We start from the raw sequence: 26,335 nt of genomic DNA on the forward strand, positions 1-26,335 counted from the left end.
CAAACATATTATTAGTACAAAGTTCATACATATTATATCATATGCTTCTTCTTATTCTCTGATTGAGTGGTAATATTTGTTTCTATAGAACATTTATAAAGAAACGAGCGTGTACCTGTCAATATAAAACTGTGTTAAAAGCAGACTGACATTCATAGAAATTCAATTCAATTTAAAGCATTCCTATAATGGAGGGAGAGATCCCCAACTCATCGTGCATCAGTTGTTGATTTTATTTTCAATATTAGATGCTGTTAAAATAGTCTCTACGCAACTAATACGCACAAGAAACGAGCTGTCATGATCTGTGTATTTTACAGATGTAAGTATCAAAACCGCCCATCGTAGACGCGTATAAAACACCCCGTGTACATGAGCAGTTAATGTCAAAGTATTTACCCGTGTATTCCGGAAAACATATGGTGAGGGGCGACTTGCGTATCTTCTCCTCGAACAGATCCTTCTTGTTTAGGAACAGGATGATGCTGGTGTCCGTGAACCACTTGTTGTTGCAGATCGAGTCGAACAACTTTAGACTCTCCTGCATGCGGTTCTGTAAACAAAATCGTATGACATTACGTGACCGTTGTTATCTGTACAAATAACAAAAATATATTTTAGGTACTTATATCTATGCGGACTGAGATCTGTGTTAGACTTTTTCATCAACATGACTAGTTTTCGCGCATTATAAAATCTTAAGCACGCTTTATTTGTCTGTCTGTCTTATACAGGGTAACAATGAAGTGGCAAGACAGGCGAAATGCAACCAAAGGGCGCTACGTATCGACTGTTCAAGATATGCATATCCTTATGTTAATTCAATCAGTGGGATCCCTTCTGCTACATGCTTAATAAAGTTTGTTGCGCCGACCACATTTTAGAATAGGGCAAATGGAAAAAAAGACTGATTTTACTAATATTATACATGCGAAAATTCCTAAAGATATATGTTAAAAGTAAATTCAGAAACCACTGACTGAATATGGATGACATTCGGTACACAGGTCACACAGGTTAAGCAAACATCATAGATATAGGTATCATCCGGGTTGTTCACAATGGGACTTTTGTACCAGGTGAAGTGTTCCATGCAGGTTGCGAGAAACAACCAGTGTCTTAACTAGTTACCTAAACAACCGAGGACCAGGTGCAAAAATTGGGAAAGTGTGTAACAAGCTTAACTGTTGCGGGCTCCGGTTGTAGAAAAAAAAGGTCCCAAGATCCAACTTTTTGGTGCGTACGATGCTTTGTTAGTTTGTTTCTTAAAAATGCTACTGGCCATGGTCCGGGCGACACCGCTTAGCCCTATAACGTTATCTACGCCCCTAGCACTAACAATGATAATAGCAAAATATCTCACCGTTGTCTCATCCTCGTGCAGCACCTGATCGTACTCGGACATGGCGACGCAGAATATGATCGCGGTCACGTCCTCGAAGCAGTGGATCCATTTCTTCCTCTCGGACCGCTGCCCGCCCACGTCGAACAATCTGGAAACGTTGCGCTCTCGCGTTACGTGGGTAGTGGGCATGTATGATTGATATTAGCGGGATTATTTACGATGTTTTCCAGTATCACTTTGATGTACAACCCGATATACGTTGCGTGGTGGGGAAATGATGAAATAAAAATGTTTTTTTTTCTTATATTTCCTGTGATGCAATGTATTGTTTTTACTATTCCTATGCTTATATTGAAATTATTTGTGGTATGTAAAAAAAATTAAGTCAATTTTGCAATCAACTCACTCACTTAAATACACACAAAGGTATCATTATTTTTGATGATTACAAGATCAAGTCAACTTACTTGAAATTAAGATTTTTGAAGGAGAAGTGCACTTCGACTATGCCAGTGGTTTTCACTCTGGTCCTTAGGATATCTTGTTCGGTGGGCTGGTAGTCCCGAGCACCTAACCGGTCCAGGTCATCCAGGAAGCTGCGGACAAACAAACGCACGTGTTACAAAGATACACATCATAGGTACGTAATGGAGTAAATAAAACTGGTAAATTTTTGCATACCGTTGAAACGGTGACACATGTTGCACATGTAAGATATTTAACATCATAATTTATACCATGTTTTATGCAAAATAAATTGATTTGATAACATCCATGTTAGGTTAGGTTATTTCATTTCTATACAAAATCCATAATCTGAAGTTAGAAACACTATCACGTTACAGGCGGGTTTAATCTTAAAAACTATACGTAAAACTAAATAGAAAATCAGTTATGTTCTTCTGTAGTTCTTAAATACTCTTGACAAGACAATCTACATCCAAAAGGACGCAACACAATATTCTTACATTATCACCCACACATACAAATCTGAAACAAATAAGGTGGAAGTCCAAACACCAAACGCTGTGTTTACTACGCTATGTATTCGCGATGCATTCCGTTTTGCGGTGAGCTGCCCTGCATTAGGCATGCCGCACCACGCTCCGTCGGTCTTAGCCGTATTGTGTTCACAATGGCGGCTTTTTTGGTCGCCGTGCCTGTTTTAGCTGTCATATTATAATTACACTGGCCTATTTACATGCGCTTGGAATGCGCAGGTCGAGTCAAGGGTTCAATGATGAAAGTTGGATAACGATTTTAGTCGTCTGGTTATTGTTCATATCCTTCGTTTTATTTCTTGCATAAGGATTTTTTTGTTGTTTTAAATTCGGACTTGGTATTTGATTCGTAAAACCTGACTATGTGGCAGGAATAAATATCAGGTACAAGATACCCCGGGGCCACCCTGAATGCGTCGATAAAGGCCACCCCGGGCTTTGTTTGATATGCCAGTGTAGAGCATATATAGGGACTCGGTCCAATGCCCACTCGGATGATGCTATACTCCCGAGTGTCGACATTTGGCCGTAAGACCAGTGAAACCGACATTCACCTCCACACATTTCAACACCCCCCCCCCCCTGCCGTGTATAGATAATGCGTTCTTCCCTGTAAAAAAAAAAATATCAGGCACACGTAAGCGTAGAATGATACTCAAGCATCAAACACTTCTAAACACTGGATTGCATAAAACAAAAAACAATGCTATCCAATGAATATGAAAAGCACATCATTTGAATATCACGAGCATTGAACCGACGTGAGAGCATGAATGTAATCTGCGCTGAGATCACGCTCTCTGTGATCATCAGTCGAGGCAGGTTAGCATTCAACTTTGTGCATAATTATCCCGCAACGTTGGGAGGGTTGATATGAAAGAGGCTAAACACATGCCAGGTATAATGATTATTCAGTGTATGGTTTACGCACAGCGTCCTGTTTGCAACTAGTTGCAAGCGAAAGAAACGAAGTCGACATTGTCGCATACATATTAACGAGCCCGCGACCGGCTGCATGTAAGCACTAGACACGCAAGCCACATGTTCTCTTTGATTACACGAACCCTACACCCTCTACTTTTTGCAATCACATCATCATGATTCTATTATATAATACTTTGCATAAATTAGAAATTCTCTTCTCACAGTTTTTTAGAATACTCATCTAGAGTAACTTGCATTTAATAAAATCAGATCTCATTAAAAATAAGAAAGTTTATAACAAAACTTCAAAACCTCTAACACTGGCGTGGCGTAACTAATAATTCCTTACGATTCAAATTCATATTTCAGAACAGTACATCAAAAGATTTCGTGTATAATTCACGACCTACACTGCAACACCATTCATCAAAATCAAAGGAAAAGGAACTAAAATCATTAATTTTAAGAACGAATCGTTGGTTTATATTAATTTAATAAGTCATCGAGTGCTCAGACGAGCGGGGTTGACCGAATGACTCATTTCGTGTGTCAACATTGTCCAGTCATTACATCCGAGTTCCGAGTCACGTGACTTTGAACTTTTTCTATCTAAACTCAATAAGATCCGCGAGATCCAATCATAAAGCTATGAATAATGCTGAAAAAACTTTTAACGACGTCACCAAGTAACTTTTTTATGTATTTTATTCTTTAAGTTTTATGATTATATTTTTCCCCTTTTTTATGTGCTGGACGTAACTCTTGTTTTTGTTATCAACCTTATGTTTACCGTTAAGGAATTTAACACAAAATCCATACATCAATTATCGTATATTATTTCGTTAGCTTCCAAACATATTTGAGCATTTTGCCAATGTCCAAGTACATTAGGGTCAAAAGTAATATAATTTATTGCCTTAATCTTATATGAGATCTTTAAAAGAATAACCAAATTCCAAACACCGTTCAGTAAAGGGTCAGTGGTACAACAAACCCGACATTACCAAAACTGTGCGTTTTAATTTGGGCGTATCATATTATCTTCATAATGAAAGAAAGTATTTAAAGCAAGCACGAGGTTGTGTGAAAGGCGTCAGCGTCAGGCGATATGGCGCATCGACTAACCCAGAAAAACTACGTAAAACACGCGAGTTTATTGTACAGAAGGCATTTTTATGTCGTGGTAAATGGTAAGGTATAAATTAAAAAGACAAAAAATAAGCAATATTCGGTATGACAAAGAAGTTGTTATACATAAAATTAAGCAAGGTATTATTATATGGATACCTCTAAACATCATCACAATAAATACGTTTTATGTCAGACCGTGATGACATAAAATCGTCTGAGAATTAATCGAGTATTTCTCAAAATAAATATACATAACGAAATAATATTTGCGAAATATTTTTACGAAATTTTCTGTCTCATCCCTTTCTTTCTATGCTTGTTTTTATAAAATTGATCTATCAAATAATACAGAGAATGAGTGTATCAAATATGACAGAGAAGAAATCGTATTAATATTTCGTAAAAACTATTTCGTTACATACATTTATTTTGCGAAACAGTTATTCATTAACATGGATGGATCAAGTTTTCAGCATCATACTCTTTGACGCATTGGTTGATATTCACCTACAGGTGCTGAAGAAGAGATCATTATCAGCCTCACACTCCAGAACCAACACAAAACCATCAGTACCAATGCTGAGAAATCCGCATTGAACGGGGGAATTCCGCAGAGCGGCGCGCTGTGGCATCACGAGTTACGTCACAGTTGTTCATTGAGACAGAAACGACAACAGTGGACGTGCTGTGATCGACTGTGACGGCCGTCGGATTCAAGGCCGCTGTATGGATTAGGGGATTCGTGCTGGCACCGTTGGCCCCGTGCCAGTCTGCTTAGCATCTTTCAACTTAACGCTGTCAAACTGAAGAAATACAACGCTGTCATAACTGATAGCGAAATTATTTTTGCTGTTAATGCTGTTTACACGATATTTAATTAACGTTAATATTTATTCGGCAATCGTAATCATAGATTTGATGGTACGCTATGCGCTTCCCTTTACCTACAAAACTGAAGAACAGTATAATTCCAAGAATAATTCAATGGTTTATAAAATGATGAATATTGTGTATAATAAAGGTGTATGACATTTACACGTCTTGTACATGTATTTATTTTATAATAATCACCGAAAAAGCAGCTTTGAATCAAGACTATGACGAATCTACAAAAAATCCTTATTGAAAAATTTCATGATGAGATTGATCCCACTAGATTCATACTGACGAATCCAGACCTTTAATTTAATACTGTGTTTATAATGATCTTGCATTTGTAATGTCCCCAAACAACGACTATATTGTATTACTTTACACAAAAACAAACATTTAGAAACGTGATGAATTAATTGGACATCTTGAAAATTCATATCGGCCTCTCCCAGCGGCAAGCTAATATGCAAAGTAAGAAGTGGAGTAGTGTCGGTTTCAATGTCACTTGGTCTCTGTGTGTTTTTTGAACGTTTGCCAACACTCAAAGGCCTTTTACAATTCTGCCTTAAATTGCCGTTTTTGTAAGCCACCACTGTTTCAGCGACATATCTAAGAATTTCAGTTTCCACTTTCACATTTGATAAACTTACTGTGACAATGGCAGTTGTAACTGGCGTTATGCTTTTGCATAGAACAATTTAATGTGATCGCGGCATAGGAAAATGTAGTATTTTAGGCACGTTCGTCTCGCAAAAAAACTTAGAACCCAGTCGAAACTCCGCTATCCGTAGCCCACGCAGCCGATCGATAGCCGTGGGGAATATTAAACATTAACGTCATGGGTTAATTGAATGGCACATATAGACCCATAAAGCGTCGTGGATTTTAAATGATGCACATCAAAATGTCAGTCGAAAGTTACCGATAACCCCACAGTCGAGTATGCTTATAATTAAATCATATCATAAACATAATGCTACGTGTTAAATGTTCTAACCGGAGTGTTTATCGCGTTGGCGCTTTTTCGCGCCGGTCCTGAACCGCGCTGACGTCAAGCCTCTGTCAACATTAACTGGGTCAGTAAACAAGGATGAATTACATTTGTAGCAGCCGAAATCATTTCATTATACCATTGAACGTGGTTGTTATCGAGCGGCGCTGTTGATGACACGATCGTGCTCGTGTACGCGTCGCATCAACGTTTTGCGTTATCGATTCGCAGTTTCTGCTGTACTCCATAACGGGCGGCACACCCGCTGCGTACAATGTATATATCATCAAATATTATATTGAAAATTAAGGTTGGTTTAACGTGTTTTACATGAAGAGCATAGTGTATTAAATACGAACACGTATTTCGTTGGTAAATTGACAGTTGACATTTATTCTACGACCTTATTTGAAACCCCTTATCCATATATTTTACCTATTATTGATATTAAATTCAAAAGCAGACAACACATACCCCACCTATTCGCTAAGATTGCTACAATATGAGTAATCTCAGAATGTTTCGCGAAAGCTTCATGGAAGCGCATAACCGCAGACTCTCGAGTTCTCGACTAACTCTTCTGGAAGCGAGCGAAGTTGCATAAATACGATGATGAATAGCGAAATCCTTGTACCAGTTGCAGCTAGTATTCATGCGGCCCGTGCAAAAAATCCATGTACGGCGTGGCCACAGATAGGGTTGCAACTCTAGGGGTAAAATGGCTAGACATTTTGTATTTTATAAAACAATATGAAGCCCAATCTACTAAAAGGTATAAGTCATGGTTTATGACGAAATAGGAAGTATTAAGTAAGAGACACAAAATTATAGTGCACAAAACTGTGCATTTCCTACTTTCAAAGGTATTAAGTTTTGTTAAAATCTATAGAATTACTTAATAGATGTTTGAAATCCAGTTAAATATTTGTAAAATAAATATAAGAATCCCGTTTTATTGATGCTTGGTCCCTAAAAGCATTCGTGGTCTAAAAAAGTAGACAACCCTAGCGGCGACCCGCCCGCGCCCGGCAACAGGTCCGGCCGTGCGATCAATACGCGCAGCGCCGCACGCCGCGCGCCGCCGCCGCGCAACGCCGACCAGCGCCGCCGACTGCCGAGCCCTTTCGACAGACGATAACTACGCCCGCACGCCCGCGCCGCCGCCGCGCCGAACCCGAGAGCATCGAGCCATCGAGCGCCGCGCCGCCGACGAGCCGTTGCAAACCCGTGAATGCTACATACAATGCTGATTCACTCGACATGTTTTTACCTAGGTATGACAGCTGCTACGTTGTGCTCGACGCTCGATCGATATTTACCAACTATGAAACCGGTAGTGAATTGAATCTATATCGCAAACCATGTTAGTTTCAAAGAAATTAATGTACCCCTTTTGCCTGTACATAAATCGATATAGACGATGTCATGGCAAATACTGGAAAAACCATGTCATGAATGTAAATGTAATGTCGTAACAACCCATAACACGGCATGGAGGCGCACTGAAGGGCCTCAAGCAGCTGGTGGCGCTGTAAAGCGCTTCCGGAATTAGCGCGGGCGTCATGCTATCGGCACATAAATCTGTCGCCGCGCTGTTCCGCGCGCCGCCCAGCCCGCCGCAGACGACGCGGCCGCGTGGGCGGCGTGCACCACTCGTGGACTCGCCATGTTATCATTATCTCTCTACAAACGATACGAGTCATTGCATTACTTACATTACAGTTCAGAACATGCACAGTGCAATTCTCTTGTCTTAGAAAATTCTTCGTAATGATACTGTCAGCATCATCTCAGTTGATATCGCGGTGAGTATTTAAATATTCGTATCATTTATCCACTCCTGTATAGATGAAGGAGTAGACAGAGGCGCAACTAGTGCCCAGTTTACTAGGAGCATATTTCATCTCATAGTTAACTAAAACGTGACAAACGAACGTGTGTCGATTTTAACCATACGTTTGTATGACAGCAACCTCATTTCGAAGCACAAAAGTGTATCGTTTGCACTGCAAAATTGACACAACTGTCGAAAATAATGAGGATCTCATAGATATCACAAGTTAAATAAATAAACTCCCACTTGACAAACAGAAAACAAAAGAGACCAGACAATCAAATTATTCATAAGGAATATTGATTATAATGTTCGACAGGTTATTTTATTTATAACCAGCGACCACTAGGCAGTATTAGACGAAAGTGCTGACCTAATGCCCTTCAACAAGTGAGAACGTGAATATCACCTTTCTGAAAAAGTTGTAACGTTATCTAGACACTAGATAAAATAGATAAAGCGATGTTTGACATCATGGATGTAACGATAACAACATCTTGTACTCGTAAGTATGTAAGAAGTTATTGAGTGTCTACGAGAGACATCTGCCAGGCTAGATGATGTACGCAAATAATAACTTCATAATTATTTTTAATCCAAATTATTGAAATCGTTATTTCTTGTAGATTACTTCCGAGTCACCTTTTAGAGAATTCTACATATCACGAGTTATTTTTAATATATCCTTCTATATCAAGAATAAATAATATAATTTGAAAAGTCAATGACCAACACGTGATTTAGCTGATAAAGAGGTAAAACATGACCTTATTGAATAAAAATTATTATATGGATTTACGTTCACTGTTCCAAAATCCAAAATAAATACCATATAAGCTGCATAAGCTCTGCAACTAAATTCCGACAGATTCGTCGAAATGCACTTAGCAGAGCATCCGATGTTAATACATAAACACTTTCCAGATTATAATGGAAATGTGCCATTCCAATACGCCAGTATCAAAACAGGCCATCGCTGAAATTTACGTAAAGGGATCGCGGTTCACACTGGACATTACACAGTGTACTTAGTTCCGCAAGAAATGTATTGCCGATGCAATCGCAAATAAGATGCTATTGTTTTAAACAACTGCAATTTCTCGGTTTCTGAACAATGATGTAACGAAGGAGTCATTATGCAAATTACATTCATGTTGGGCATAAATTATTTCCATCGACATATAAGAGGTAGCCGAACTCCTTCGAGTATAACCTGTCTACGCCATCATTCAAAGATCCAATTAAAGAAGAAATCAGAACTGTGCCTCAGATTTAATATAGAACAGTTAACGAAGAGAATTACGCTATTAACCGCTGAAGTATAGAACCAATCCGTCTTGTTCTCGCTCGTAATTCAGTGCAAAAGGCAGCTAGCGGACATAGCTGATCGTCGACGAATAAAGAGTCCTTTGTTGCTGATGCAACAGCATCCGTTGGTACAAACAGTATAAAACGAACGCCAGGATCGTGTTTCTTTGCTCTTAGTGCGATTGCTTGTACGTTATTTGGAATGTCTTGGATCCGCCAAAACAAAATGAAAACGGGTATTTTGCTGTTCTTTTATCTGCTTATATTTAGTTGACTTAAATTACTTTAGGGGAATGCAGCCTAAACGCCTGTATTGTAATCTGAGTAAATTTAGACGATTTACTAAATAAACGACTGAGTTTTGACGAAGCACAATTGAATAGTGTAGCAATCCACTCGGGACGAATCACTAAACGTCGAGAATTCATTAATCATTTTATAAATCTGTGGTTCGCATTCTACAAGTGCAATGTTGGCAGTTTCTTTTTATTTTATGTGGCACTATTTTTATATATTGTTTATTAGTGAGTATTTATGGTACACTTTGATATTTTGTTAGAACTAGTGTATTTTTATTTAATAGAAGAGTTTTTTATTGGTATGTAGCCTTCGCGAAAAATTTTAAAATACCGCGAATACGCCAAATTATATTGTGCGTTACTATGGCCCTCAATCGACTAATGACTTTTAGAATTTGAAATTGTCTTCAACTCTACATAATAATGATATGTAGGTACATTTTCAGCAAGACAGGAATATATCTTACCGAAATTCTACTTAGTAAATATGATAGTACAAGAACTGCAAGAAGATGGTAGACCTAATATCCAGTTCATTCAATGCACTGAGCACAACCTAGTTGTAGAATAGATTCGCGGAAACCGATGGCAAATTGATAGTGATGGATGTGATTGCGGAAGATACACAAATGTACATTCGCGTAGACCGGACGAGGCAATCGGCGCGGGCGCTCCCCATTTCCATTGAGGGAACGACTAATTGAAACGGCATGTGACGTCACGGGTCTGCGTTGACAAATAAACGCCAACCATTTAGATTTATCTACGGTAATAATTTTAATACGAAGTTGCACACATATTTCTTATGTGATTAAATTTTTATTCATAAACTAAAACTGCTCTGTTGTTGTTACTGTATCAAAATGAATATATTGGCTTTAAATATCATATTACTGTTTCTAATCACAACTCTTAACGTGGATATAAATATGAATGAATGCTTTCAAGACATGAGAGGATAATTTCTTAAACGCCTTACTAAAATTTCCCATGTTCAGAATATAGTTTCTAACATTATCGAGTTCATGTTAAGTGATGTCAACACACTTGCGGCTGTTTAGGGTGGACACAATTGTTGTAACAAAGACCTACGTATATTGCTAAATCTTTGATAAGTAATAATGAACCACAAAATGCGAAATATTCGATAAATTCTCGCTAAAATATAAGTACAGTAGTAACATGAATCTGCAATACACAATGATTTGCAATTTTTATAAGGATGTCTTCTAAAGCGTTCATTTGCGATTGCTTTAAAATGTTATACTTCAGGCTATATGTACTATAAGTTATTAACATAAGCAGGTTTATCAAACCAAGTTGGATTTGAATAATTAAATGGAAGATTAATGATCTGATACCTATCGAATTAAAAATAATTCTTAACGTGAGAGCTGCAAACCTGCAATTTCGTTAACAGCACGGTTTGAAATACAATTAGAATTCGGACTGACTGGAGCGAAACTAATGAAACTTGTTGATTTTCTCGTATTGTATTTAGTAACTCATGCTTATTTTTGAATTACATAATATTTCATTATAGCTAATCGAAAATGATGATGATAGGTCATACCTGACCATCTCATTTGATTCGTTCCACGCATAACTTGCACGCTGGCACCATATATCTGGTGCTTGACTTTACTCATGCGCGTAAGCCTACTATGCGCGTAACCGGCATTACGACATTATTGAAAACGTAACTCGGTCGCCCCACTGCGACCACTGGCACATCTTTAGGGGCTGAAACACTACCATTGACAATCGAGCCGCGATGAGCGCCGCGCGATGCTACACCGTGATGCCGGGCCCGAAGCCCCTGCCCATACTCGGTAACTCTTGGCGATTCGCGCTAGGCTGGAAACCGTGGAAAACAAAAACGCTAGACATAACGCTGTGGTTTCTAAGAGCGCTTGCCGGTTCAGGAGGAGCTGCCAAAGTGGCCAAATTGTTTGGACATCCAGATTTAGTGTTCCCATTTTGTGCTGATGAAACAGCGAGGATCTATAGGCGTGAAGACTCAATGCCTCACAGGGCGGTCGCGCCTTGTCTACGACATTACAAACAAGAATTGAGGAAGGAATTCTTCGGCGCAGAACCCGGATTAATCGGCGTGTGAGTATGGCAAAGTGTAATCCACTCGAGAATATTGGAAGTCTCAACGTCAGCTAAATATAGTTTGACATTTATCCAACAGACACGGCGAGCCTTGGTCTAGATTCAGGTCGAAGGTGTCAAAAGCTTTGATAGCTCCAGAGGCGGCCAGGGCTGCGGTACCCGAATTGGAATATGTGACAGATGATTTTGTAGACAGGTACATATTTTCAAAATATATCCAAATATTTCATCAAGTTTCACCATTTATGTTACTAGCGGAATTATTGTATATATCTGCAAAACATTTTGCGTCCGTTAAATATCTTCAAATCACTTCGTTTAGCACTTTTTATCACTTAAATTATAACCATGACTTAGCATATAATAATAGTTCTTCACATGCGAAGAGTTTAAATTAATTCACAGTTACACACAATGCAATATTTACTTAACTGATACAGCATTGACATGCGCATGGGGGTCTGAATTGTCTGGAAAGTAGTTTTTCTCAGGGTGATATCATTTATAGTTTCAATAAGATGTTTGAATAAACTTTGCTATAGTGAAACAGGACTATGACATAATGAAGACATACTTACACCGTAAGTTGAACACCTAGCCCCATTATCCAATCATATAAAGGAAACTAACCGGTCCACATGTCAAACTGCATTTCTTTGTTGGAACCACATTTTTTTTTGTTTAACAATTATAAGGCACTGTGTTGTGTGTAATCGCGATAAATAGCAATTCATAAAGTAAAAAAACAAAATAAGAACGATTAGTGATGCAAAATGAAATAACAAAAGTAGTTAAACTTGATAGTCAATACTTGTATTCTGTGCTTTAATTACTACTTTGCACAATCAAAGGAATGTTTGTTCACTAGGTTAAGATCGTATCCATAGCATTTTTCAGGACACAGTCCTTAGGTTATGTAGGTAAATAAATTCTTGACATCAAATCTCCGCAAAGTGATGTGGCATTATTATCGCGTTATGAATTGGCTTCACTTAAAGAAAAGAAATAAATTCAAAACAAGTAACAAACTAGTCAACTACTATAATCTTATCAAATAAAGAGTGAAAGATGATTATGAAACTTATACTTCTGCCCCTTGCCCTATAAATCAAGATCGGCAGAGGTAGAGGCATGGATGATGCGGATGAATATATGATAACACCGCTTGGTCCATCATTAAATTACCATTTTTTTCGTCTATATTGTTGCAACAAATGGTACAGGAGACGGAACACAAAACATAGTCAAAACGGAATCGTACATTGAACGCCACGGTCTATTACGGAATTGTAGCCTGCAGCGAGCCGTCTTTAGAATCTCGGTTTAATGACCACATCCCGTTTTTAACAACGGCGTCTGCGCATTTGTTTTAAGCAATGACTAACTGACTCGCCTCTCTGTACAACAGCATCCATTCAATAAAAACGCATAACGTTTCGTTTCGTTTGAGGAAATTATTATACGAAAATATTACACTGTGTAATATTTTTAAATTATGTTATAGACCGTAGAAATGAATCGTTTATATATATTTTAACAGTGAATAAAATTCTTACATCATCAATTATAACAGATGTCGTTTGAGTTTGAGGCATGGCACACATGTACATTTTTAAGTTTAGTAGTTTACCAATTAACGTTTAGTATAACAATTACGAATTCTATAAATGATCAATGGTCACGCATCACTTATCCCATAAGAATTTAATAAATCAATAACTCAGAACGGGCCGTAGAACACATTATGGAAATATAACGGCTCTTTATTAATACGCATTATACGGCGAAATGCAATGTCGGTAAACAATTCAAAAGCGTGCATACACTGTGTGATGCTAATGAGCGATTATTTCACAGAATAGAGCGCATTCTCAACGCCGATAGAGAGCTGCCCAAAGATTTTCTCACCGAGCTCTACAAATGGGCTCTCGAATGTAAGTACCTTCGTCGACACAACAAGTGTTACTTTACGCTTTCGAAAAAGTATACTTATCAAAAATTGCTATTTTATGAGCATTTTAACAACATGCTACAAAAACTAACACGATAATTACTTCATCTATAATTTTATTGAAGTTGACAATTCTATTGTGTGTTGATTGCTTGTTTTTATAGCGGGCATTAATTACTTAAACATAATTATCGTTTTTAACAGCTGTGGGTGCATGGGCGTTGGGCACAAGACTGGGCTGCCTCACAAACGACACAGAGGCAAAGGTCATCATAAAATGCATCCACGGATTCTTTCATAGCGTACCGGAGTTGGAACTATCGGCACCTCTATGGAGATTGTATTCAACGCCCGCCTACAAAACATACGTTGACGCGCTCGATACCTTCAGATCAGTCTGCTTGAAAAGACTGACTGACAAGGGTGTTTGCGCGCAAATAGCAAATAGTTCTGGTAAAAAGGTTGCAACGATACTAGCATTAGATTTATTACTCGTCGGTGTGGATACTACTGCTGCTGCAGCTGCCAGTACGATGTACTTGTTGGCGAATACTGAGAGGGCACAAAAATGTTTGCAAAGCGAGTTGGACGCTAAGCTGCCTACAGGTCGACGAATGACTAGTAAAGATTTAGATCAACTTCCATACTTAAAGGCTTGTATCAAGGAGGCCTTGCGGTGAGTTAATTGATAGAAACATTAAGGCAACTAGCAGGTACGATGTAAGCTCGTAGCCTATTTCAAATTCAATAACACGCAAATGCAACTTCAAAAATGAGCGTATATTTCCGCAGTAAACTAATTACGATCTCGCATATTTTTAATCACTCACACTTTCCAGTACCACTTGACAATGTGTTTTTCGACCTACATTACACCACTTCGTAGCAAATATTAATTTTCAATTAGTTTTTTTTTGCTTCACCGTAATCAAATTCATGATGTAAAGTAACCCATCATGATACATAATTATGTAGTTTAAAATTTAAATTTAATCATCTTTAGTACAGTGCGTTAACCTTAAAAAGACCTACATCGTGGAAAAACTTGATACAAGTATCGGCTCGTTGTAATACGACCAATTATGGTCAGTTTCGTGTTACATTTGCACCTGAGCCTGCGGTCGTTGGGCTGTCAATTAACGTATTACATAATCATTATAATCCATCGACCAATCAATCGAATTTATTGGACCTCTACACGACACCGCAATTATTTAAGCGATATGTGATTTTATTGAACACTTACGAATGTGATTCGGTATCAACCCACGTTTAGTAATGACATTGACATTAGCTTATGAAGAAATTTTATTGATAGCGCGTGATAACGCGTCAACACACCTACGCTATGCCTTGTTGATGCTCGTAATTGATGTACATATGAAATTCATACTTTATTTATGGATATATAACATACTATTAGTGCGCATATACGATATCCACAATAACGCTTGGATGGATATTTTTAATTGGACATCAAACTTGTTGAATTACACTGGTTTTGCAAGAAAAAATTGTGTAAAATCAATATTTTAATTAATCTACAAAATGTTGCTCAAGGCTCGTAAATTTAAAAACTACCATTACACGAAAATTCCTTACCTAAACCCAAAATGTACAATAGATATAATAATTAGGTAATATACCCTTCAGTCTACAACATTGAAAGTTGAAACAAACTGCTAACTCACTGGGCTCATTTGGGTCGGCACGCCCATAGCGAAACCGGTCGAAAATCTTCACCCATTACCGCATTTATCGTCCACAAGTGGCAAATGACACAGCTATCCACGTGTGAAGTGACAATTGTGTAACGCCTGTTCGCTGGTATTCATGCCGGCAGGTAACAAGTGGGAAACTGTAGGTGAATGTTACGTGCGTTCGGGGAAATTAATGGTCAATCGTATTTTGATACTGAATGCGATTCGAATCGCGGTTTCATTCACTGTTTAGACGAGACTGGTGTCGCAAATGATGAAACCGGAAATATTGGTTTTGAAAAACATTTGATATTACACTTGCAGTGGTCCTCTATACAATGGTCACATATATGTTATGATCTTGTCCATCCACTCAAAATAATTCAATGACGACTATTTTCAGAATAAAACCGGTCATACTTGGCAATGGCAGGTGCATTCAATCTGATACGGTGATATCAGGCTACGAGGTACCAAAAGGGGTGAGTATTTGAAATACCTTACTTGGACAAGTCTATCGTAAGATCTGATGAAAATATGATATCTTTCAGTCACACGTGGTGTTCCCCCATTACATACTATCAAACGAGGAGAGATACTTCCCATCACCTCAAGAATACGTACCAGAACGTTGGTTAAGAGACGAAATGTCTGGGGAACATCAGTGCCCTGTTAGAGCCGATAAAGACAGTAATAGCTTTGAAGATGAGATTTCGGCTCGCGACATGAACGCGATGGCTGTGTGCCACAAGCAGAAGGAAATGGGCATCCATCCGTTCGCTTCGCTCCCCTTCGGCTTCGGGAGGCGTATGTGCATCGGAAAGAGGTTCGCGGAGGTTGAACTGCAGCTTTTATTAGCAAAGGTGGGTCATAAATTACTTGAATATAAGTAAAATTTAATATCACATTATTTTGTAAGGCCACTGAATTAGATGATACAATCACTGCAGATCAAAAGTAATCTCAAAAGTCATACAAATACAGTTACAAATGTTTCACACAATCATCGTTAAAACGGCTCGTTGTTACGAATTGCCCAACATTCATAAATACAGCAACATCAATTTCATTATAACTTATTCAATAAGCTATTAACCCAACACCTCAACAATCGTCGGCAGTGAACTAAAGTCGCGTGACTCAAATAGATTAATGACTATAGGTTATTTATCCATTTTCAGATATTCCATCGGTACAACGTATCATGGCGATACGGGGAGCTGACATACAGTGTGACGCCCACTTATGTCCCGAACGAACCTTTGCAATTCACTATGAATGCAAGAAACAATCAATAATTCGATAATTGGCTGGTGCCAGGCGTGTCAGTTCACGTATAGGTCGTGGGAGTTAATTTTACCAAAGAATAGTTTGACTGAAATTGCAATAAATGATATTTTCAATTTCTTATGTATATTCGGTTATTGTAGGCGTTTATTGACTGAATTTTGACGTTTGAAATAACTAGTAAATACTATACCTATAATTAAGATATAATGTAATCGATTACGTACTAATTAGTTAATTTTAGGATACGATTCTAAAGCTAGTAGAAGATGAAGTTGTAACTGTAAGCCTTTTTTATGTAGGCAAATGACACGAGACTTGATTTTACTTCTATTATGTTTAAAACACTAACAGCGGTACCAAAAATAAAATCAATATTAATGATATTTTTAATTTCATCAAATCAATGGACTTTATCTATAAAAGTATACCCAAAACCTGAATTTCCATAACAACAAAACACATAATATTTCATATCAGATCAAAATTTATCCCATCGCATCAACATCTAATATCTTGATGTATATTTAGTTATCCTTACTAAACTATCTTCAATAAAAAGACTTGCATAACTAAAAACTCTAAAACCAAATAATTATACCATAATAAATATCAGCCCAATATAAAATTGTTCCGACATCAAAGAAAGGGCTTCTAGATAAACAGAGATCAGCTTTACGTTCATTTTACGTCCCCTCTATTCAGCAATACATTAATAACTTGTATCATGTATGTAGCTTAAATGAACTGAAAGCCATATCGATTTGCATACGAGTCATCTCTCACTATTCGGCAAAGTTATCGCTTTAATATCGGGCTTGTGTCAATTGGCACAACTTGAGCTGGATATTGTACCGTTATCGATTTGTATGCGGACGGTACTATTAGACTAGAGTTATCTACATCCCAATATCATTTATAAATCATATTATCGTTGTGGATGATCCGCACACACTAATTGGCGAATCTATCTACGGCTTTCATATGACTGACATGGGTGTAGCACATGCGTATTTTTTATCTACGGGGAGTTCGGTTGTAATTGATTGGCCTTTTTTATGTGAACGGTACTCTATGATTCTTTCAGTTTTAAAATATTTTTAGCCTGTGTATAAAAAAGTTATAACCGGACTCAAAAGGTCTGCCATGACGATGATTTGCGGAAAGTAAATCTGCTTTAGAAATTTTAAGGGTAAGAACGCAAAGTCTACCTATTTCCAATCGACCAGCATGGTAACGGAAATTGCGTTACTTCTTCTTAATTGTAGAGGTAGTCTACACCAACTTGTGGGACATGTTAATGAAATGGTTATTAATTTTTACTTACTGCTCCCATTCGTCGTGATCTATGCGCCGTTTTTATATATTAAATAGAGCTAACATAAGTAGAACCCTCGCATTAATACATGGATAATACAATTTGAACCTAAACACGCATTACCTATAGCATAAAATGTACTCACTATTTGGCGGAGTCGTTGAGCTGGTACTCGTTGGAGCGTCCGAAGCACTCCTGGACTCCTGCGTCTGCCCAGAGCCTCTTCATTGCGGCGAGCAGCTCCTCGCTGAACGGCTCCGTGTCCTCCATCCGTTGGATCACGTCGAACACCATCTTACCATCGCTCTGTAACAATCATCAACATTATATACTGCTATACATGTCTACGCATTTTACTGAAATAAATTATATCAAATTGAGTGAATAGGGATTGAAATTGGTTTTGTAATGGTTACTGAATTGGCTAAATATCTTTAAAGATAAACAGTAACATTTTTTTTATTATTTTACAATCAATTAACACAATTCATTTACAAATAAAAAATATTACCTACATTAACAACAAACCGTTCATACATTATGCCAATGACGTGAACCATTCCATGTCAGAATCCAATGCGTTTTAACGAGAGTTTAGTGACCCGGCATCTTGAAGCACATGCGCTAATCCGATTAGCAATACGTTTAGCGCACCCGCCACCGACAACCGTAAGCTTTAGTTACGCAATTTCACTTGCATGCGAGATAATAAAGAGCATTAACTTTCGATGCTTCAATATTTCTGACTCATCTATTTATAAAATGAGAGATATCATTGTGACCGTCAATGAAATCAAATCAAGCTGTGAAAAATGCACATTCCTAAACCTTATTCAATTTTCAATTTTAAAAATGGAATTCTCTTTTACCGTTATGCTAAACCTATAATCCGTATTATAATTGTATTCATGTCTATTTAAAGTATTATTATTACAGTAGCAATGCATAAAATCGTTCCCACCCCTGCTATACAAACACAGGAAAAACCCGGCGAACTCGCGAGTAACTATAATTCAAACGTTATTTTAAACTAAAAGGTGGGTTTGTTTTGTGGCACTGCGGCATGAAATGTCATGTAAAAAAATAAATACGCCATACAGTGAACTGTAGGCGGTTGCGGCAGTCGGCGGGTTTTGTGAAATATGCTCTTACTAGCGTTTGCTCGCGGCCCCGCCCTCTTGAAAAAGTTTTTCCGGGATTGAAGTCGCGCTTTGTTTCCCTAGGTTTCAAAGTAGCCTATGTCCTTCGCGGGGCCTCAAACTTCCCTATACCAAATTTCATCGAAATAAATTCAGTTGTTTAGCCGTGAAAGCGTAACAGATAGACACAGTTACTTTCGCATTTATAATATAAGTATGGATTATGATGGGTAGTGCGGCGTGGTTCGCGCATGCGCCACCCCGCCCGGCAGCGGAGCCCGGCACCCCACCCTGTGCCGTCAAACACCCTATCCTGTAACTAAATGCGTGCATTGCATATTCATTTAACACATTCAGCGACCATTTGGTAACGACCCAAAGCGGATTACACACTCGCGGTTTTCGGCCGACCGCCGCCGCGTATATCGCTGTTGCGAAATTATTCGCACGTAATATTCTTTAAATTATTCTTCAACACTAGAATTTACCCGTAATAAACGATACAGTAATTTTTGAATGTAACTGGATTATGTGCTAATTAGTTAATTAACAAAAGGTAATTAAGAAACAAAAAGTTTATCTAGATTCCGGTACAAAATTTCAAATTATAGTGATAAGTATTCAACAAAATTAATCCTAAATCTAATCCAATTAATTAAAAGCCAATACAATACTTATTAATGAGCGACTAATAATACTCTAATAATGTATAATAGGTAAAAAATTTGGATGATCTTAATCGATGTCATACCTTGAACAATCACGGTAGAGTTGCTCAACAAAATCGCTTAGACTTTGATATTACATAAAGAACTTATATCCGCTGATATTTCGGTTTGTTTTATCAACATAAGGAAAGAGATAGGACGCTTTGTAGTCAGATGGAATAACATTCGCAATACACATGCATAGCAGAAGATCCAAGAAACATCGTGACTTGCAAAAAGAAAGACCAGGGTAAGACTTGATTGAAAACTTGCGCAATGATAGTGAATAATTAATTAAATATTATACCTACTTACTTTTAAGTTTATAGAATTTTGTTTTATTTTAATCCGCTAAACAAACTGACTTACAAAATTGTATTAAAAATTGCCAGATATTTTCTATGCATAAATATTTACCAAAACAATTATAACCAACTCATATCTTGACTGATCAAGATAAATATTCGATGTTATCATTGCCTCTGACTCCGGTTATTACTCTGCTATTTTATTTCAAAGCGTTTGAATTCGAACTCAGCGGCGAATGCTATCATCGTGGCCTGTACCTTAATATGATAAGGTACATAATATGACGGATGCATGCTTGAAGGGTTAGATTGACAGTGCCATTTGCTCGCTGACAACGCAGTGTGACTCACTCCCTGATAATGATATGCAAAGGCAATAAAAGAGGGAAGCACTAGACAGATTGTGTAAGTTATAGGCTAATAAAGCAACGTGCGTGTTACGTCACGTCAAGCCAATATAGACTTAGATCGATCAAAACTGCTAGTGTGTTCATACTACTTTATACCAAATATTTATTACGGGCGTTTTCATAATATCCATAATTCTTTATTGGGAAAAATATATCTCTAAGTAATATTATTGCAAATAGGAATGTCATAATTTCACAATATTTACAATACATAAAACAGAAATTGAACCGTGGTTCTAAAATATATAATGAATAACCGCAACTGCGTTAAAGAAAATAAATGACGCAAAATTATTTGATGAATAAACATGAAGTGTGCGGAGAGAGCGCTAATGAGAGAGCCACCTTACGGCCGGGCGTCTGCGACACAACGTTAGCAGAAGGACGCGAAGAGTATACAAGTTGATACTTACGCTTTTTATTCGTGTACTCAAAAGTACAAATAAAAAATAGTCCCTTTTAAAGTTTGGATAGACACATTATCATATAAATGAATGAATTTGATTTTACTAGTATATCAATTCATTTTCTGTAGCAACCCTGGCACGTCATCCTGCGACATCAATTAACACTGTTTTCAGCTCATTGTGTAACCAGTGACGTCCGAGCTCAGCATTTCACCTCTACAGGTGGAGGCGGCGGAACTGCGATAACGTATCGCACCACATACCAAAATGGCTTGTTTTATGTACAGATAACATCGGGACCATTGAAGGGACCGCGCCGACATCAACTCTTCACAACATTATCTATGAACATAGTGAGTTTACATACGATAGTCGAGAAGTTCAACCACAGCTTGGAATATAAAATCGAGTATAACGTCATCTGTTATTCTGAACCGGAAATGGAATATATGAGAAGTGATCGATATACGTCAAACATGTAAAATATCAGTCAGACCTCTTCTGTTTTCTATAAATTGAAGGTAAATTGTATTAGGTCATAAAGAGTTAAAACAAAACAATTGATAGCATTCGAATATCCCTTGCAGAGTCAATAAATAAATTAAGCAATATTGAAGCCAAAGATATACTACATTTAATGACGCGAAATATAAAATGTGCAAAAACGAACCGAGGAAAATCGCATTGAGCCTCTACAGAGAGAATTTATAAACAAATACGGCATGGTATGGAGGCGGGGTAATGCAATAAGCCGTGGAGCGGAGTGCACCGCCTCCGGAATACACCGAGGCACTCTCATGAATAAAGAATACGCTTATTGATCTTTGTACGGCGAACATAACGCCGAATCGAAACGTGTCGGCTGCCATGTTCAACTAGGGAATTCTGCACAAATACTACTTACTCGGTAACCTTTGTAGAGCTACTTTATAATACAAAAGCCAGACAAAGCTTGGACAGAATTCTCAATACGCTATCAATATTCAGATTTTAAAAATCTAGAGAAGTTTCAATCGGATGTATGACCGGTAAGAAATCGCTTCCTAGTAGAAGAACTATTCATATCTATATTATCTAAAGTTATTTACGTACCAGAACAAACTTTACCATTTAATACAATCATATTAATTTTCTTTAAATTTAATCCTAAACAAGTAGGTGGCATTATATCATAATTTTATACCTACTTAAAATTTTACTGTCACAGCCCATTTTTTCCAACAAGGAATTAAAAAAGCTCTATGATCGCTACACCAGAGTATGTTTACGATGCAGTCGGCATCATAACATTCCGATGTCCATTAGAAATTTGTGCGTAATCTGATTGGCCCGTACGCGGAAGGGAACGCTCACTTATTCAGCTTTTAGTACACCAACCACACATTATTTTAATTACCGTAAAAAAACAGTGTGTGAATGAGAATATATGAAATGAAACACAATTTCAAATGTCTCGACGATGTAAAATTGATAAATGGTCGATTGTATGCCATGACGACAAAAACGCATATAATTTTGAATTATCACATTCATTCTTGCTGGTTATGCTTATTAAAATGCTTTAATGTTTATTTATTAGGAACATTAACAGTTCAAGTCCTAATCTATGTACATTTTAAATAATCATTATTTCAAATTTGATGACGTTATCTCGGTCTTTATGTAGCGTTTTTGTAACTATTTAGAAACATGTTTAAAACTCAAATAGATACATGGTGAAGTGACGTGAATTGTCATTTTTGACGAACCCTCTTACCGGGGCCCTTATTCTGTATGATAGTGTAAACGCGTAACGCGGCCGTGTCATGTTATCTTCGAGAAATGTGTGTGGAATGGTATTCTGTAAGCCAAATTTCTATAGTCCTAAACATGATGCGTTGTGTTACATGCTTGTTACACACTGTCAAAATAACGTGCGGGATAGAGAATAAGGTCCCAGGTAGTCCCGGGGCCAACTAATTACTGAAATACCAAATCACTACCATGGACATCAACATGATCACCAGATATTTTTCTTCCTTTTATCCGTCTGCAAATTATAATACTGGCGACAGTTACCTCTCGATCCTTATTGCCATAGGTGATGCCCAAGTTGGGCATGGCGCGCAAGATGGCGACGAGCGATTGAATAGTGTTGCTGTACACAACCGGCCGATACTGTTTGAAGTCTTCATTTGTGAAGCCACTTTCGTGGATAATTCTGTTGACAAATGACACAAATTAAGAAATGTTTGCAATAAGGACTTACAGCTAGCTAATGCAGATTTGGACATGAAGCCATGAACGAAATGACAATGGCCAAACGTTTTAAAAATCATGACGAATTGTACTTTATGTTCTCGGATTATATCTACTTTTGTAACTTAGTGTTTTGCATTCGTCAGCACTTTAATCTTACTCAATCGTTCTGATCATTTTTTTTACTACGTTCTGTTTTGCATCACAATATTTACTAACAACAGAAATCATGATTAACTATACAAGAACGAGGTGCGCATCAGTGGCTGCTGGCTTCCCTTTCGTAATTAATGTAAAGTCTAATTATCATTAGAACGATTTCCAGACCGCATTTATGCAAATTATTAGTAGTAGTATCTGTAAGTTGAGTCATGGTTACTTGAGAAAATTTTATCCTTCACCACTACGCATTACCTGTAAGAACTTTCAAACAAAGATGACATTTCTATTCTAAGAAATAGTCGCACTTTTTTTCGATGTTACAAAGCGTGATTACACAAAATATTACGTATGCCTCGTACGATAAAATTAATAACATAAAGCACTTTTAGATAAACTCTTGCACCCTCTCACTTTAGTTATTTGCTTTGTCAATTTGTAGGCATACAAACGAACACATGCACAAATTCATAAAAGCGATTTTATATTTCAATTAATCGTGGCAACTAATTATTTGATCCAACATTTTCCTGAACATAAAAAGCCGTAGTTGCTATAACAAAGAGAAGCCTAGTGAATCATCGTGTATGTGCAAATTACCATTTGTATCATGTTTGCTCTCTCTGTATTTGTAACCATGTTTTACTATGAAGGGAACAGTGGAAAATTAGTTTGCGGTTACTGCAGCTGAGTTAGTAGCATTTTATTCATTTCATATTATTTCATTCATTTTATTATGCGCTAAAGACTTTATAATCTTTTGTGGTGGTGGATATGAAATCCCCTTGGACGGAACAAACATTTTCCACAGGCTAATACAAAATACTTGGAATATTTTATATGTGGAGGGTTATAAAATAAATATTGACATTTTAATCCAAATATTCAAGAACAATAATTACAGTAGTAGGAAATGATAACAAATATAATTGAAAAATTGATTAAAACAAGATAATCGATGAACGACGAAATTAATAACGAGCAACAATTACATATAATTCGCGTTGAAACAACTTGATTTACCGAATTGAGTGAACAGGTTAATAAATGAAGTAAACACGGCGATTACTCAGCGTTTGTTCTCACGTGATTCATAGTTCAATTGCATTGGTAGCTAACAAACAGTCCTACACCTACTCTTCTTTATAATAAATGTTTTATGTTATTATTTTATACAAAAGTATGACGAGACGAGAAGCACGCTTGAATTTTCACAGCGCAAACTTGAACTTAAAGCGATGGCTTTTTAAGACAATTTATTGTTGCTAAAGTTTTACTATTTTTGGGCATCATTTCTTAGTACAATCACCATTGTATTCAGTAAAAAAATATATTGATGCTTTGAATGAATTAGACCTACTCCACTGCTTCGAAATTACAATGGTTTGCTTCTGCAGTTCTTAATACGTATAATATACTTGCATATGTACAATATTATGTCCCTGCAATTATATGTTAGTATCCTAAAATGAATACCTACAAATTTTTGGTCAGTTTAAAATATACGCGGATTACACTGCACCGGAAATACGTCTAATATCTCCGAACATCAAAGACTCTTTTAGCTAAACATTTGACTGTGAAACATTAAACTTTTTTTAATATTAAATTTTAATTTTTATCTCCAAGATCAGCAGGAATTGCCCGCCCGATCAGACATTCAAATTGTATGTACATAAATAAGCGAGGGCACTAGGCTCAAAGACAACTAAAAACTTTAATTTAACTCGTAAGAAATGTTTCCATTTACAGCATATGTTACAAAATTTGAAGCTATTTGTACGTCTTTAATTAAAAAAAAAATAAACAATAATCAAATAAAACTCAGCAGGTCAAATTATATAGTAAAATATAAGGGAACTACGCTATATTTAAATGAGTCCCGATTAGAAATCATGCTCGGAAGGTAAAACTATATATTATCTTTAAGTTGAGCTTCGTTCGACGTGAATCGGACCCAGCGGCAGCACTTAGGGTTCAATGTAACTCGAGTATCGGTATCGACTAGTCATTTCGTATCGGAAGACGCGTCGATAACATTATCCATAAAGCATCGATCAATGGAAAATCGATTATTCACATCATCAATCAATACTGAGATAGGAACATTGTCATTTTGAAAACTACATAATATGTATTTAAATCATATTAAGTTATTTCATACAGCCCCAATTTCAAGAACAACTTAGTTAACGAATTGGTCTAAGTCAAAAATGTGTGACATTTATAAAATTAGAAACATCTAATCTCATTAAGTCAAACAAGCAATGTTCATACAAGAATCGTTATTTCTATAACTGGCGTTACATTCCGCCGACAGCATTCCTGTGCCGTATTGATTACAATGTAACATTTTTCGAGAACGTGAACAATGGCGAGTCGCCCATGCGCGTGCGATGCACTGGCTGTGAAACGTTCCGACGAAACCAAAACATTCACTGAGTTTTGCCAGATATGATAAGAATGTTCAGCACGCCGCGACGGCGAGTGCTTTTATTTTACTTTCCTTTCCATGCACTCGCATTTCTAAATGTGAAATAGGTGCACATATTTCAGGGGTGTTAACAATGGTTTTAACAGCAGTCTATGGTCAAACTTTCAATACTTTTAGGTACACAAATTTACAAGGAAAATGTGTGTATGCGATTCATAATTGATATTATATTGGGAATATTAGCGTGCTTCGCATTGCCACTGTGAGCCAGATAGCGTGCGCCTCTATAGAATATTTTGACGTCAAGCATCTGGTGTTGCATAGATCTTTCGCATCCGGGACGCGAAATGACGTCACCATCGGCATAGAGTGTGGAAATGTTATAGGCGCCAGTCGCGGTAACAAAGAAACAAATGTTTAAAATATAAATAAATATTATAATTAATGGAGTAT

At 37.2% G+C, this 26,335-nt stretch overlaps 2 protein-coding genes across 3 annotated transcripts in view; one reads left to right on the forward strand and one right to left on the reverse strand.

The window, feature by feature from the left end:
- LOC115444215 (guanine nucleotide-binding protein G(o) subunit alpha) overlaps positions 1–26,335 on the reverse strand; it is a 45,599-nt gene that overhangs the window by 1,343 nt on the left and 17,921 nt on the right. For both annotated transcript variants that reach the window (XM_030169900.2, XM_030169899.2), the window contains exons 3-7: positions 23,110–23,251; positions 18,226–18,386; positions 1,813–1,941; positions 1,364–1,493; positions 400–553 (exon numbers count right to left, since the gene is read on the reverse strand). In XM_030169900.2, coding sequence (XP_030025760.1) covers positions 400–553; positions 1,364–1,493; positions 1,813–1,941; positions 18,226–18,386; positions 23,110–23,251 — 716 coding nt within the window. The remainder of the gene's footprint in view (positions 1–399; positions 554–1,363; positions 1,494–1,812; positions 1,942–18,225; positions 18,387–23,109; positions 23,252–26,335) is intronic.
- On the forward strand, positions 11,167–17,127 carry LOC115444214 (probable cytochrome P450 49a1). The gene is made up of 7 exons (XM_030169898.2): positions 11,167–11,821; positions 11,904–12,020; positions 13,682–13,758; positions 13,980–14,451; positions 15,879–15,957; positions 16,027–16,338; positions 16,657–17,127. The coding sequence occupies exons 1-7, from the start codon at positions 11,481–11,483 to the stop codon at positions 16,771–16,773; spliced, it is 1,515 nt and encodes a 504-aa protein (XP_030025758.1). The 5' UTR covers positions 11,167–11,480; the 3' UTR covers positions 16,774–17,127.

This window comes from Manduca sexta, chromosome 16 (genome assembly GCF_014839805.1).
Source record: "Manduca sexta isolate Smith_Timp_Sample1 chromosome 16, JHU_Msex_v1.0, whole genome shotgun sequence".
In the NCBI taxonomy this organism is placed as follows: Eukaryota; Metazoa; Arthropoda; class Insecta; order Lepidoptera; family Sphingidae; genus Manduca; species Manduca sexta.